Here is a 13,055-nt window from a genome sequence, read left to right as displayed (position 1 = left end):
GGGGAATATCTGCCCAGGCTGTCCCACTTGCCCCCACTCTCCAGTGCCCCCTTCCTCTGAGGAGGTGCTCCATCGGCCAAAGCTGTTCCAGCAATTATTTAGGGACAGAGTAGGAAGAAGGGCCAGCCCACAGCCCTCCTTCTTCAGCTAGCTCTAGGGAAACTAGAGAGGGAGCAAAAGCCAGCCCAGGCTAGTCCTGGGTTGCAGCCCCAACCAGCAATGAAGGCAATGTCGGGTCCAGCCAGGAGCTTCCAGCATCGGCACTCTGTGAGGGGCTGCGTCAGCGTTCCAGGGAGGCCCCTGGCCTGCCACCTAGGCTGATCAGGAACGAAGACATTGGCAGGTTCAGGGCCTTTCCAACATCCAGGAGCTTGGGAGTAGGGAGATAAGAGGTGAGCCTCTGAACAAGCCCCTCATCTCCAGAGCCCACAGGCCAGCAGAGGTCCATTTCTCATGTGTCCCCAGAACAAGGCTGGAAGGGCCTATGATGAGCACTGGCCTCTCTAGAATAGCAGGGCTGCCCCATGAGTATCACCCCACCCCCCAAAGCTTGTTCCTGAACAACTCTGAGGCCATGTTTTGGTATCTGCCCCAAGCCCCAGGTGGCAGCGAGCCTGGACGCTGAGGTGGCCACCGCCTGTGGCTGGTGCAGCATCACACTCGGTGCATCGGCTGTGGGAGCCCAGCGCATCCCGGGGGTGGAACAAGGGTTGGTCCCCACGGTGCGGGGCAGGAGGCCAAGCCATGGAAACAGCAAGAACAAGCTTGACTGTGGAGCAAGGGCACCCTAGAACTAGGAGGGGTGGAGCAGTATTGCTGGGGGGCCAGCCTGGGACACAGCCCTGAGCCTTGGCAGCAGAGGAGAGCAGGCCGCTGGCCTGGAAAAACAGCAGAGACAAAAGCTTGGCCTTCCCCCATCCCCTCCAGCATCTGCTCCAAACACCATCATCCTACACTGAACCCCACACAAAACTCAGTCTCCATAAGCTCACGGACACTTACAAGTGACGAAGCACTACCACCCGTGCACAGCAGTACACTATCACCTCCGGGCCCCCGCTCAGCTGCACATCCGTGGTCCCTGGTGCACACAGCCAGTCACACACGTAATTCCACTCGTGCAGCCACACGCAGAACGTTCCACATAGACGTTTACAGTCGCAGATGCATCAGCTGCTCTGGCCACATCATATGTTCGTCTCTGCAGCGCCACCGAGGACACACATAGCTTCATCTACAGTCTCATGTGTAGCCCCTTACACCGCATGGGTGCAGGCAGCGTACTCAGTTACACACAGTGGTATATGTGGACACACGGGCCCGGCGAGATGCACGATCCTGTGGACATCTACACTTACACAATATGTAAATGAGGAAAAGCCCACCTCTCCCTCTCCCTCCCCCCCCCTCAAATAAGAGACCTAAACAACATCATTTCCCAGTCTTAGCCCTAAGTCAAGTCAGGGCTAAGTTAAATCAGGCAGCCAAGAAAAACTTGCACAAAGCTGGCTGGGAGAAAACAGTGGAGCCAATGGGGGGGAAACAGGCAGCAGGTCATATATAACTAGACAAGAGAGAAGCACTGCTTCCCTGGGGCCTCCGCTCCCCAGCCCCTCCGCGAACCAGGCCTTTGGAATCAGAAGGCCTCTTGGTGGGGTTGGGTAGGTTGTGGGGGCCGGGAGGGGAGCCAGGGAGACTGCTGACGGAGGGGAAAGCATTTGAAAGAGGAGGCGTCTGTGGTTTGGAAACTGCAGGGTTCTCCAGACCCCGCCTCCAAAACCAAAACAGGCCTGTCCACCTCCCCCAACCAGCCACCCACCCACCCGGTGGGCGGCCTGGTCAGCCCTCCCTAGGGCAAAGTTGCCACCCACCTTTGACGGCACATTAGAGTGACCACAGCCTCAGTGCTTCCCAGAAGCCCTGAAGTGCCCCCTTCCCCTTTGATTCCTAAACTCTGATTCCTAAAAGTCTCTTCTGGAGACCCCAGGCAACCTGGATGACTCAGCCCCTACCCCCCACCCCCTGAGACCATTTCCGTCTGTCTGGGCATCCTGACTGGTTGGCCATCCCCACCCCCAGATGGGGATGTGGCCCTGGTCCAGTAGAGGGGCCAGCTCTGCCTCTCCCTCAGGGAAGCCGGGAACCTGACAGTTATATGGTGCATGTCTACGCGGAGGTAATGCTCGCCTCCGCCACCTGGGCCGGCCATGGCAGGAGAGTCGACCCCCACACAGAGCAGTTGGAAGAGTTGCCCTCTGAGTGCGCATCACCTGGGACCCACACAGTGCCAGGGCAGGCCAAGCCTCGAAGCCAGCCAGATCTTTTCCTGCGCGCATAAACTCCCAGACCTCTGCGTTCATGTCAGCCCGAGGGCTGCCGAGAACAGGGCCTTTTGCAGGAGCAGTTTGGCTTCACTAGGGAAGCTTGGTGCTTGGTTCTGCCTTCTCTGACAGGGCCCTGGGGAAGCAGGGCACTTACTTGGCCCTTGGTGCTGTGCCCTCCATGTGCATGCCAGGGGCTGCAGAAGCTGCTGCTTGGACCCGACAGCCCCAGAGCCCGAGCCCACGGGTCACGGTTTAGGCCCTGTTTACTGCCCTGCAGTAGGGCAGCGTGCCTCTGACCTTCCTAAGAGAAGGACTGTAAGTTTTCCCTGCAAAAGCAACTTTGCCTAGGAAAACGTTAATGATGGCTTCCTGCTGGAACCACAGGCTTTTAAAAATAGCCCAGCTGAACGCAGGCAAAATGTGGAGCCCAGGCCTCTCCTCACCCTAACCTCAGAGCCCCACATCCCTGGGGCCTGGCGCTGCCCCTCCGGCCACAGCCTGGGCCAGGATTTACCGTGCCCCGCTGGAACATGGAGTGGGACCAGGAGCAGGCAGGAGAGTGGAGGGCTGGACTGTAGCACATTGAACTTCTCAAAGGCCCGAGTCACAATCTGGCTGCACAAGGTTCTCAGGCAGTCTTGGCAGCTCTCCTCAGCGTGGCTGGATGGGAATCTGAAAGCTTCCAGGACTTAGTCGATGGTGAGAAAGGCCTCTGCATCTGGGAAAAGCTTGCCGTTGAGAAGCGCATGCTGAAGAATGGCGGAGGCTCCAGTGGGTCACCTACCTTTTGCCTTTGGCAGCCTCTCAGACTTGGCTAGTGCCCCTCAGCTAGCAGGGCAGCCACCTCCATCCTAGGGGGACTGGCTATCTCGGCCCAGCACAGGGCTGCAGACAGGCCCCTGATCCTCCCAAGTGAACAGATGGCCCTTCTCTCTCAGGGTGGCAGCCATCCCCCTCCCCCACTGCTGCCACAGGCTCAGGCAGGCTGCCCATCGGGGTCCCCCTGAGGAGTCCAGGAGGTACTATCATAGTTGGGAGCTAGGAGGAGTGGGGTAGGTGTCTTAGAAACTCAGAATAGACCTGCTATTCTGAGCTCCTAGAAAGCCTTGCACATGGTGCCCCTGCTCACATAGCCTTGCCCTTCGTCATTGCACTGCCTAGTGCCTTTGGAGCCCCTCCTGTGTACCAGGCACAGGCTGGAGGGGACAGCATGAGTTCAGGGTGACCTTCCTAAAGGGTGTGGCCAGTTCTGTCTAGGTCTGCCCCTCTTCTCCCAGAGGGTGAAGATGGGGATGTGTGCTCCTTCCTGAGACTTGAGCGTTCCTCTGGGGAAACAGGGTGGCTGGCCAGCCAGCCGTGAGTCCACCTGGCCCTGGCAGACACAGGGGAAGCATCCGCCTGCAAGCCTGAGCAAGGACCCATCAGAGGCCGCAGGGCCCCCACCAGCAGAGAGGCTGAAGAGATCTAGGAAGACAGGAACGGCCTGGCGTCCCCATACCTGCCCTCCCAGGCTTTTTCTGAGTTCCCATAAGGTGCCTCCTTCCCAGGCATGCTGGCCCACCCTGGGCTCCGGGGGCCCCTGCTGTTTCCCAGCTCAGCATCACCGCTGACCATTTGGCCACCAGACCCTTGTCTTAAAACACACGTAGAACACACGAGAACAAGTCTGGGGCATGGATGGAGGCACCGCACGTTCAGGGAAGGGGAAGGCATGCGTGGCGCCTCCAGACATCCTAGTGTCTTCCTGACTCAGGCCCCATAGGGGCAGGTACCCCCTAACTGTGCCCTTAGGCCAGAGAGCTTTGGGGCCCTGAAGACTCCAGACCCCAGCTCCCTCAGTGCTGTTACTGGGCTGAGAGAGCCAACTCTGCTGCCAGGGCTTAGCCGAGCTGCCTGGGGCCCTGGCCAGCGTCTGCACACGCCGGGAGCAGCAGTGAAGCAACCAGCTAAGCCCAGCCAGGCCAGGGGGAGGAAAGACAGGAAGGGGGACCTGTGCTCCAGCCTCAAATAACTCTGCCTTGTTGCTTCATCCACCTCCACAGAGGAGAAGTACGTCACCGTACAGCCTTACACCAGCCAGAGCAAGGACGAGATTGGCTTTGAGAAGGGCGTCACTGTGGAAGTGATCCGGAAGAACTTAGAGGGCTGGTGGTACATCAGGTAGGCGCCTCAGCAGAAGAAAGAGATACCTCTGCCACCCCGGCCCTGGGCAGCAGAGTGGCCGTGGGTGCCAGCTGGCAGGGCGATACTGATGGCAGCTTTTCGCCCACAGCCCGGGCTTGGCTGCTTCGACCCTACACGGTTGAACAGCTCGAACAGCATGCTCATCTCACAACTTCTCTCTTGGGGCATGTAAAGCAGAGGCAGAGTTGTGGCCAGTGAGGCACAGGGGCCCCAGCTCAGCTTCCAGGCCGTGGTGCAATCCCTTCCCATGCGTCTGCCATGAGGGTCCCGCACATCTGAATTTGGTTTTCTGTGTTTGGCCTTGGCTGCCTGATGCGCTCTGTAGCTCAGGCCACCCAAAGGGCTGGCGTCCACAGGCCTTGCTGAGATCCCAATGGGCAGCCCCTGCTGCCCACAGCTCAACACTGGCAGCCTTTCCACTCTGCAGGGCTGGCTCACACCCTTGCAAGAGCCAGGGCAGAAATGAGGTCTGAGCTCAGGCCTAGTTCAAAGGCCTCTTCCTTCTGCCCCTCCCTCTTGCAAGACCCAATTACGTTTCCCAACTGAGAAACCCATTTGGGAAAATGGGGAGGGGAGGGAGGGCTTTCTTGGCAGCTCTAGAAGCCAGCTAAACCCTGTAGGCTTCACTCACCTCTTCCCTACCAAGTCCTGCTCTCCGGTCCCCTCTGTCCTGGGGCTCTGAGGCCAGCCATCAACTTCTGGGGGGCCTTGTTCACAGGAAATGTTTTTGGGTCCCTTGGAAGTGACTCTGTTGTGGTGATTTCACCCAGTTTCTCTCTTCCCTTCCCGTAGTGCAAATGACAGAGATAGTCTTGTATCTGTGGGCTCTGGGAGCACTTCCCCAGCCCATCACACCTGGGAACCCCTTATCCACCCTGGGCAGGAGCTCTGATCTGTCCCCCACAGTGGGGACAGGACTGACCCAAGTGACGCGGGCCCTCAGGAGACCGTATCTCAGACCGCCATGGTGTTAAGATTGGGCTATGCTGACAGGTAGGATGAGGTCATTGTCCACGTGGGATTCAGCCTTAATGTAACCTGACAAGACATAGCTGCCCCTGCCCCTGGCCTCACACATACCAGTCAGGAAGGCTAAGCTGTTCCTTACTGCTCTATTAGGTGGGACAGGACTGTGTGCCTGGATGTGTGTTTCCCAAGGTCACTTCCCCTAGACTTTCACTCTAAGAAAGTAGACCCAACCCCAAAATCCAGCAACCATGAGTCTACACAGGAGGGCCAGCAAACATTCTAAGGCAGGCTGGTAACCGAAACCACTCTCCTGGAGGTTATCTACGAGGCTGTTGGGTTTTTTCTAGTTTCTTAAAATGATCAACAAGATTACTCTGAGCCGTCTCTTTTAGTCAACTCTTGTCCCCATGGCCTAACCCTTTAGCTAGTGGGAGCTTCAAATGAGAAAATCCTACAAAAACTCCACCTTAAGAAGGCTGCCAGACACCCCCTTAAATATGCCATTTCCCAACATTCCAGGCTCTGTGTTGATCCTCATTTCCTGTCTTTCTTCTCCCCTCACACACACATACCCTCCCTCTCTCCCCATCCCTTCTTTTCCAGTTGCTTCCCTCTGGAGTCATTCCGTGCTCCAGAGCTGGAAAGCAGATGTGAGCCGAGTTGGACCCAGACACACACAGCCGCTCCTGATTCCCCTGCATCTCTGCCTGGGATCTAATTTTATCCATGTAACAGCAGAGGACCACAGCAGGGCTTGACGTGGGAGCACTCAAGGCAGTGAGCAGCCCTGACCATCACGCCCATGAGACCCTGCTCCCCATCTCCCCACTGTTCTCATAGAACAACACCTGCACTAGCCAGCAGGCTCTTCTTTTCTTGGAGATGCGGGAGCACTAGATTCTGGGCCAGGTGCTGCCAGCAGCTAGCTGTGTGGCCCTCTGCTTTGCTTTGCTTTGCTTTGCTGACCCTTGGTTCTTGGCTCATGTATAAGATTAGACATCTTTACTAGACGCTGCCATCCACTCCTGAAATTGCTGTGCTTCTCTCTGTACCCATTACCTTAGGAGGGCAGGCCAGCCCCTTGACTTATATCCATGTAACTGATGTCTGCCTTCCATGCCCCAAACGGGGCCAGACAGGTGACCTTGGACAGCCTGCCTGCGCTTTTCAGTGGTATGAACATAAGCCACCTCCTACCTAGGCTTTCCAGCAAAGCTCAGGCATGTTGATAGAAACCTTAGCTTTCACGTTCCTGTTTCTCCCACCTAATGGGCACCCAAGAACAGGGTCAGATCAGGAAGGTAGAGGAAGGGGATTGGCAGACCTCTGGCACAGAGGAGCCATTGCAAAGAGCCAGATGTGCTCCAGGAGGCAAACAGGGACAGTGCAACTGGTGGACTGGGAGGTAAGCTCCCAGTGGGCTTGGGTAGAAGCTCTTGGCACCATGAGGAGAAAAGGGAAAAGCTTGTTTTCAGAAGTCATCAAGTCACCTCAGATTAAGTCAGCCCTGCCATTTGTCTTTTGTTCTTGTTTATGGGTTCTGATTTTGTTTTCATTTTGCTTTGTTTCATTTTGGTTTTGTTGTGCCATACCAAAGGTTTTCATTTTATCCAGTCACGTGCTTTTCATCTTTCCATTTATGGTTTTGGCTTTTGGAGCCCTATTTAGAAAGATTTTCTCAATCCCCAAGATTAAGCAAGTATTTACAACTTACATTTTTTATTTTGCTCTATGGTGTGAGGCCAAGGTCTTACTTACTTTTCCTAATTGGGTAAGCAGTCCTCTCCAAATCGGTTATTGAAAACTCATTCTTACCCCCACTAATTTCGTTTAATTTTTTTTAAGTTTATTTATTTATCTTGAGAGAGACAGAGAAAGCACGAGCAGGGGAAGGGCAGAGAGAGTGGGAGAGAGAGAGAATCCCAAGTAGGTTCTGTGCTGTCAGCACAGAGCCCAGGGCAGGGCTCGAACTCCCAAAACCATGAGATCATGACCTGAGCTAAAAACTGAGTCAGACGCTTAACTGACTGAGCCATCCAGGCGCCCCCAGGCATCAGTCTGTTTGTGGACTTGTTCTGCGAACTTGATCTATCTGCTACCCTCTCAGCACCCATACCTTACCCCTTTGGTCACTCTTCTTTATAAACACCTTCCTAGTTGGTCTTGACTGGTCTATCTTTCTGGATACAAAAAAAACCCCACTCTATCCCTGCAGTTTGCAAAAGAGAGAAAAAATTGAGCTCCAGGGTAGGGACTTACCGAGGGACTCAAGACCAGAATTGGGGGTTCCTAACTCCTCTTACTTGAGCTACCTGTTCACCTCTCTGATATCCCTTCCCTTTTGCCAGAGGGCATCTACCTAATATACCACATTCACACTTGCTCTTATCTCTAGCATCACCCTCTAGGGGCCCCTGGGTGGCTCAGTCAGTTAAGCGTCTTCGGCTCAGCTCATGATCTCATGGTTTGTGGATTCAAGCCCCGCATTGGGCTCTGTGCTGACATCTAGCTCAGAGCCTGGAGCCTGCTTCAGATTCTGTGTCTCCCTCTCTCTCAGACCCTCTCCTGATCTCTCTCTCTCTCTCTCAGAAATAAAACATTAAAAATTTTTAGAATCATCCTCTATGTCATGAGGTAGCAAGCCATTGTCAAGTCTACTTTTTGGGCAACTCAATCTGAGGAATCTTCTAATCCTGATGTCTCACATTTGCCTGACTTTGCAGAGAACGAGAGCCCACACCAGGAGGGATCAGGCAAAGAGCAAGGAGAGAGGAAAAACTGGTATCCCAGGTGTCTTTTCCACCTGCCCTCTGTTCCCCTTCTCTCCAGAGTAGGGGGATTGCCAGGTGCCTTGCAAAACACGCTGGGGAAAGCTCAGCTGGGCCAGGCCAGATGGAGCCTGGGGAGTGAGGTCAGGTAGCAGTGCTCAAGTGACATCATGTCCCACCCCCTATCCCAGGTACCTGGGCAAAGAGGGCTGGGCGCCAGCATCCTACCTGAAGAAAGCCAAGGATGAGCTGCCGGCACGCAAGAAGAATCTGGCGGGCCCAGTGGAGATCATCGGGAACATTATGGAGATCAGCAACCTGCTGAACAAGAAGGCGTCAGGGGATAAGGAGACTCCACCGGCCGAAGGCGAGGGCCCTGAGGTCCCCATTGCCAAGAAGGAGATCAGCCTGCCCATCCTGTGCAACGCCTCCAATGGCAGCGCCCTGGGCGTCCCTGAGAGGAGCGTCTCCAAGCTGGCCCAGGGCTCACCGGCTGTGGCCAGGATTGCCCCTCAGAGGGCCCAGATCAGTAAGTGCCTCCCTGACCCCTGCATCCTCACTGCACAGCTCATTACAAAGTGGTCACAGGGTGCAAGGAAAGCCAGAGGGGTGTATAGGACCCCCGTATCATTTTCTTCTTGAGATCTAGACTGACCCCCTACCCTAGCCTCACTCTCTGAACTTGTTTCATGCTAATTACAAGTAGGCAAGGCACTAGTTCGTCACAACTCTTGCACCGGAGATAAAATATGTGAGTATATAAGCTGATGGCATTCCCTCCTTCCCTAGAAGAGAGCCAGGAATGGTCACTGGGCAGATCAGTGGATCCCCCAGGCTGTGAAATGTGGCTGCCTTGTGCAAGGCTGCTTTAGAGAGTGACAGCCCATAGGACATCTTCCTTGGCCTTACCCCTCCTTCCCTATCGCCTCCTGCCAGTTACTAGAAACCTAAAAGACTTGAAAGGAATGTGCCTCTCCACAAGCAGTTGTAAGGGCATTCGTAAAGGAGAAACCCAGCTAGCTGGCCGTCTCCAAATCTAGGCACCTCTGGCCTGACAGCATGTTCGAGTGAAGGCTAAACTATCCTCTGTTTATGTCCAGGCGGCCTTAAAATCTGCAGGAAAGCTGTTTTTTTTTTAGTTTAGTTCTGAACTTGACACTAAGTTAGCCCTTGTGCTTGAAACCTTTCGGGCTGTCGATCGGGAAATGTTTTTTGGGCCCCCACTCTGGCCTGGCATTGTGCTAGCTGCTAAGGATTTGGTACTGAGCGAAAAATAGACATGGTCTCTGCTCCTAAATTTCAAAATCTGATGGAGCTATTTACCTTTTTTTCTGAAAAATGCCTCTAGGTCTATACATTTTGAAATGTGCACATCATTTTAGGGGGTTCATGGATTCCCCAGAAACACAGCCAAGGTTCCATGAGGAAGCTATGGTGCCACACTTTAGAGAAACTGTAGAGCACATGGGTCCTACCTGAGTGTGGGACAGAGCCAGGAACCTCCCAGGATCGGGGGCAGCCACACCCAGGGAAGGCAGGCTCCAGCCATGTTGCCTGTTTTCTGGCTGAGATCTCTGAAACCATGTTTCTTCTTCTAGGTTCCCCAAACCTAAGGACAAGGCCTCCACCTCGCAGAGAATCCAGTCTGGTATGTACACTGAATTTCTTCTTTTTTTCTTCCTGTATCTGGGGACGCCCTGTTACATTCCCCAGTTAATTGGTTGTCTCATCTCAGTGCCCGTCAGTCCAGGGCTTTTCCAGGGCCCTGCTGGGCTTCCAGCTTTGTGGGGCCAGGGGCGGAGAGGAAAGCCTGGGTATCCCAGCCATTCTGGGGGGCCTGACTGGACAGTTTATGTTCAAAAACGCTCTGCACTCCAAAGCTAAATAAATCCATCCCAGCCACTACCCTGGCAGACATAAACATTTAGACTGGCCAGCAGGAGCGTCCAGCCAGGGCATTGCCAGGCACTGGGAATGGGGCTGCTGTCCATGTGTGCCTGGAAGTCTTTCAGCTTCACCTTCCGGGCTCAGGAATGTCCGATGGCTACGGTGGATACCAGAGCCTGGGAGGGCAGAGGGCAGGCCGGCAGGCACCCCTGCAAAGAGAGGTGAATGGCCAGAATCGGCTTGTGCTGAAAGTTAGAGGCTCAGCTTGCTGACGTCCCTGGCTGCTGTACGTGGGGGTCCTGGTGTCCAGACCATCAGGGAAGACCAAGTACACTCGGGGTACGAGGCTTGGGGTGACAGTGATGCTGGTGGCAGGCCAAGAGCCCTAGTTCAGGGGGCACTTCTCAGGGGCAGTGGAAAGAACGGGGCTTCGAGCCTGCCAGATGTGGGTTTATATTCCACCTTTGACACTTAGGAACAGCGAGACCCAGGGCAAGTCCATTCCCCTCCACAAGCCTTCATATCCTCATCTCTAAGATGGGGACGGTGCCAGCTGATTCCGGGGGCATCTGGAAGGATGAATGGGATGGTGTGTGCAGGGCTGTCGCCAGGCTTCCCTTCCCTAAGTCATCTGCCTGCTGACAGGACAGGCTGCTTGCTGACGGGACAAGCTGCCTGCCACACTATGTGGGGGAGTTCTGAGGTCTCACCGGGCCTAGTGGCCAGGGTCACTGTGATCCGTGACATCTGCCCTGGAGTGGAAGAGTGGGCCCTCAGTAAATGGGTTCTTTTTTTTTTTTAAGTTTTTAATGTTTTATTTATTTCTGAGAGAGAGAGCATGAACAGGGGAGGGTCAGAGAGAGAGGGAGACACAAAATCCGAAATAGGCTCCAAGCTCTGAGCTGTCAGCACAGAGCCCAACGCGGGGCTAGAACCCACGAACCGCGAGATCATGACCCGAGCCGAAGTCGGACGCTCAACCGGCTGAGCCACCCAGGCGCCCCAGTAAACGGGTTCTTGAGTCAGGCCAATGGAGGGGAGACCATCCCTGCCCTGGCCGTCAGCCCCAGGGGAGTTTCTGTGTCATTTTCCCCTGAGTTTTCCACAACAAAACAAGGAGCTCTCCTGTCCTCCCAGCTCGCTCAGCCCCAGCTGATTATTTTCAGGCAGGCTCGATTTTGGCCACAATGGGCTCATTCCCTCCACATTTACCAAGTGTGAGCTTGCTCCGGCAGGGCCTGGTTCCTGCCAGATGCGACTGTATCTCACCTGGCCGGGGGGGGTGGCGAGGCTGGGGTCCGGGCCCCATCCCCTCACATACAGCCTGCAGGGCCAGCGACCCGGGCAGAGAAAGTGGCCTGAATCCTACCTCGTCCCTCAAAAGCAGCTTCTTCCTGCCCTTCACTCCCCGTGACCCAAGGCAGCTGGGCTCTGGGTGGCTGGATTGGGACATGCCAAGCTGTGGAGGATGCAGGGAATGGGCTGGTGTTTCAGGAGGAGCGGTCCGCTTCGCCTGCTGTTTGTGGCGCTCTCCCTGCGTCCCTGACTGGGCCAGAAGTTAGGCACCTAGCTCAGTAATCCTCTTCATGACCCATTTTACAGATGAGGAAATGGAGCCTCAGAGAGGTCATGGGCTTTGCCAAGGCCACACAGCTGGGGCGCTGCTGAGCTGGGATTGGGGCCCACGTGTGTCCAGCTGCAAGGCAGAGGTCTTCTGAGGTCTTCTGTGTCACACCACAGCTGCTTCCCACTCCTTTCCCGCCACCCCCCCACTCCCCCTCCCCCGCAAACACACATACTTTTTTGTTTGTTTTGCTTTAACCCCTTTGTGTGATACTAGGACATACGAGAAGTAACGCGGCGGCACAAAATCCATTTTGACCAGAGTAGAGACCAGGTGAGACTAGAACGTCAGCTCCATGAGGCAAGGGGGGGTGTCGTCCTGGTTCACTGTTAAGTGCCCAGTGCCTCAGACCCAGGTCTGGCACCCAGACGACGCACAGTCAATGTTTAGAAAGTGAGTGAAGAGGCTCAGAAGTGATGGCTGCAGCCAAATTCTAAATGTCCTTGAATGTCACGCTTGGATATCGGTATAACCAATCCAGCATGTTCTGCCTGCCCCGGAACACAGGATCCCGGGTGTTATCCGGCGCTTGCCTCACCATTTAGCATCTCTGCAGTGACCCACCAGGGGCTCTTCTCAGCCGCCTCCACGCCCCCTCACACTCCTACCCTCTGCCCCAAAGAGACGGCTATGTCCCCTGACCCTGCCGCCAGATGTCACCGCTGTGGCCCGTCAGCCAGACCTACGGACGAGGCTCTCCTCCCACAGGACAGTTTGCACAGGCTCTGTGACAGCCACTTCTCTGCTTTTTCTTTCTCATTTTTGGGACCTAGCTGTTGCAGCATCTACACACTGGACCTCCAGAGCTGTAGGGGTGGAAATTACTATTACTAAATGGTCACTTTGATAGCTCAGAGGAGTTTCGAGTGGATCACGGCTAATAGTAGAAAGTCTGCTCAGGAGAACAGTCCCCTGGGGAGACACCCTGAGCCTCAGGTGCTGGATGCTTCCTCAGGTCAGCTGCCCTCCAGCTGGTGTAAACGCCACTCCCAGCCTGTTACCGTTCTGATCAGGTAGGTCTTGCTCACTGAGCCCTTCTCTGCCTTAGGGGTTCCAGCTGCCGAAGCCGCCAGAGCCCCCTTCTGTTGAAGTGGAGTATTACACCATTGCTGAATTCCAGTCCTGCATCTCTGACGGGATCAGCTTTCGGGGTGGACAGAAGGCGGAGGTGAGCCTTGGGCCATGAAGCCGCGGGTTTGAACTCAAAGACCTGCCGTGTTTCCCATTTATGCCTTGCTGGCAACGTTCCAGGGGGGCGGGCAGGGAAGGTACAAAAGGAAGACCCACGGGGATAAAAAT

General features: G+C 55.2%; 1 protein-coding gene across 2 annotated transcripts in view; it reads left to right on the top strand.

The window, feature by feature from the left end:
* SH3PXD2A (SH3 and PX domains 2A) overlaps positions 1 to 13,055 on the top strand; it is a 232,485-nt gene that overhangs the window by 215,582 nt on the left and 3,848 nt on the right. For both annotated transcript variants that reach the window (XM_077748467.1, XM_077748468.1), the window contains 4 exons: positions 4,367 to 4,484; positions 8,437 to 8,774; positions 9,844 to 9,893; positions 12,805 to 12,924. In XM_077748467.1, the coding sequence (XP_077604593.1) occupies positions 4,367 to 4,484; positions 8,437 to 8,774; positions 9,844 to 9,893; positions 12,805 to 12,924 (626 nt within the window). The remainder of the gene's footprint in view (positions 1 to 4,366; positions 4,485 to 8,436; positions 8,775 to 9,843; positions 9,894 to 12,804; positions 12,925 to 13,055) is intronic.

Source organism: Crocuta crocuta, unplaced genomic scaffold (assembly GCF_008692635.1).
Source record: "Crocuta crocuta isolate KB4526 unplaced genomic scaffold, BGI_CrCroc_1.0 scaffold619, whole genome shotgun sequence".
NCBI classification, from domain to species: Eukaryota; Metazoa; Chordata; class Mammalia; order Carnivora; family Hyaenidae; genus Crocuta; species Crocuta crocuta.
The sequence above is the reverse complement of the archived record's forward strand: the minus strand, read 5'-3'. Positions and strand labels throughout refer to the sequence as shown.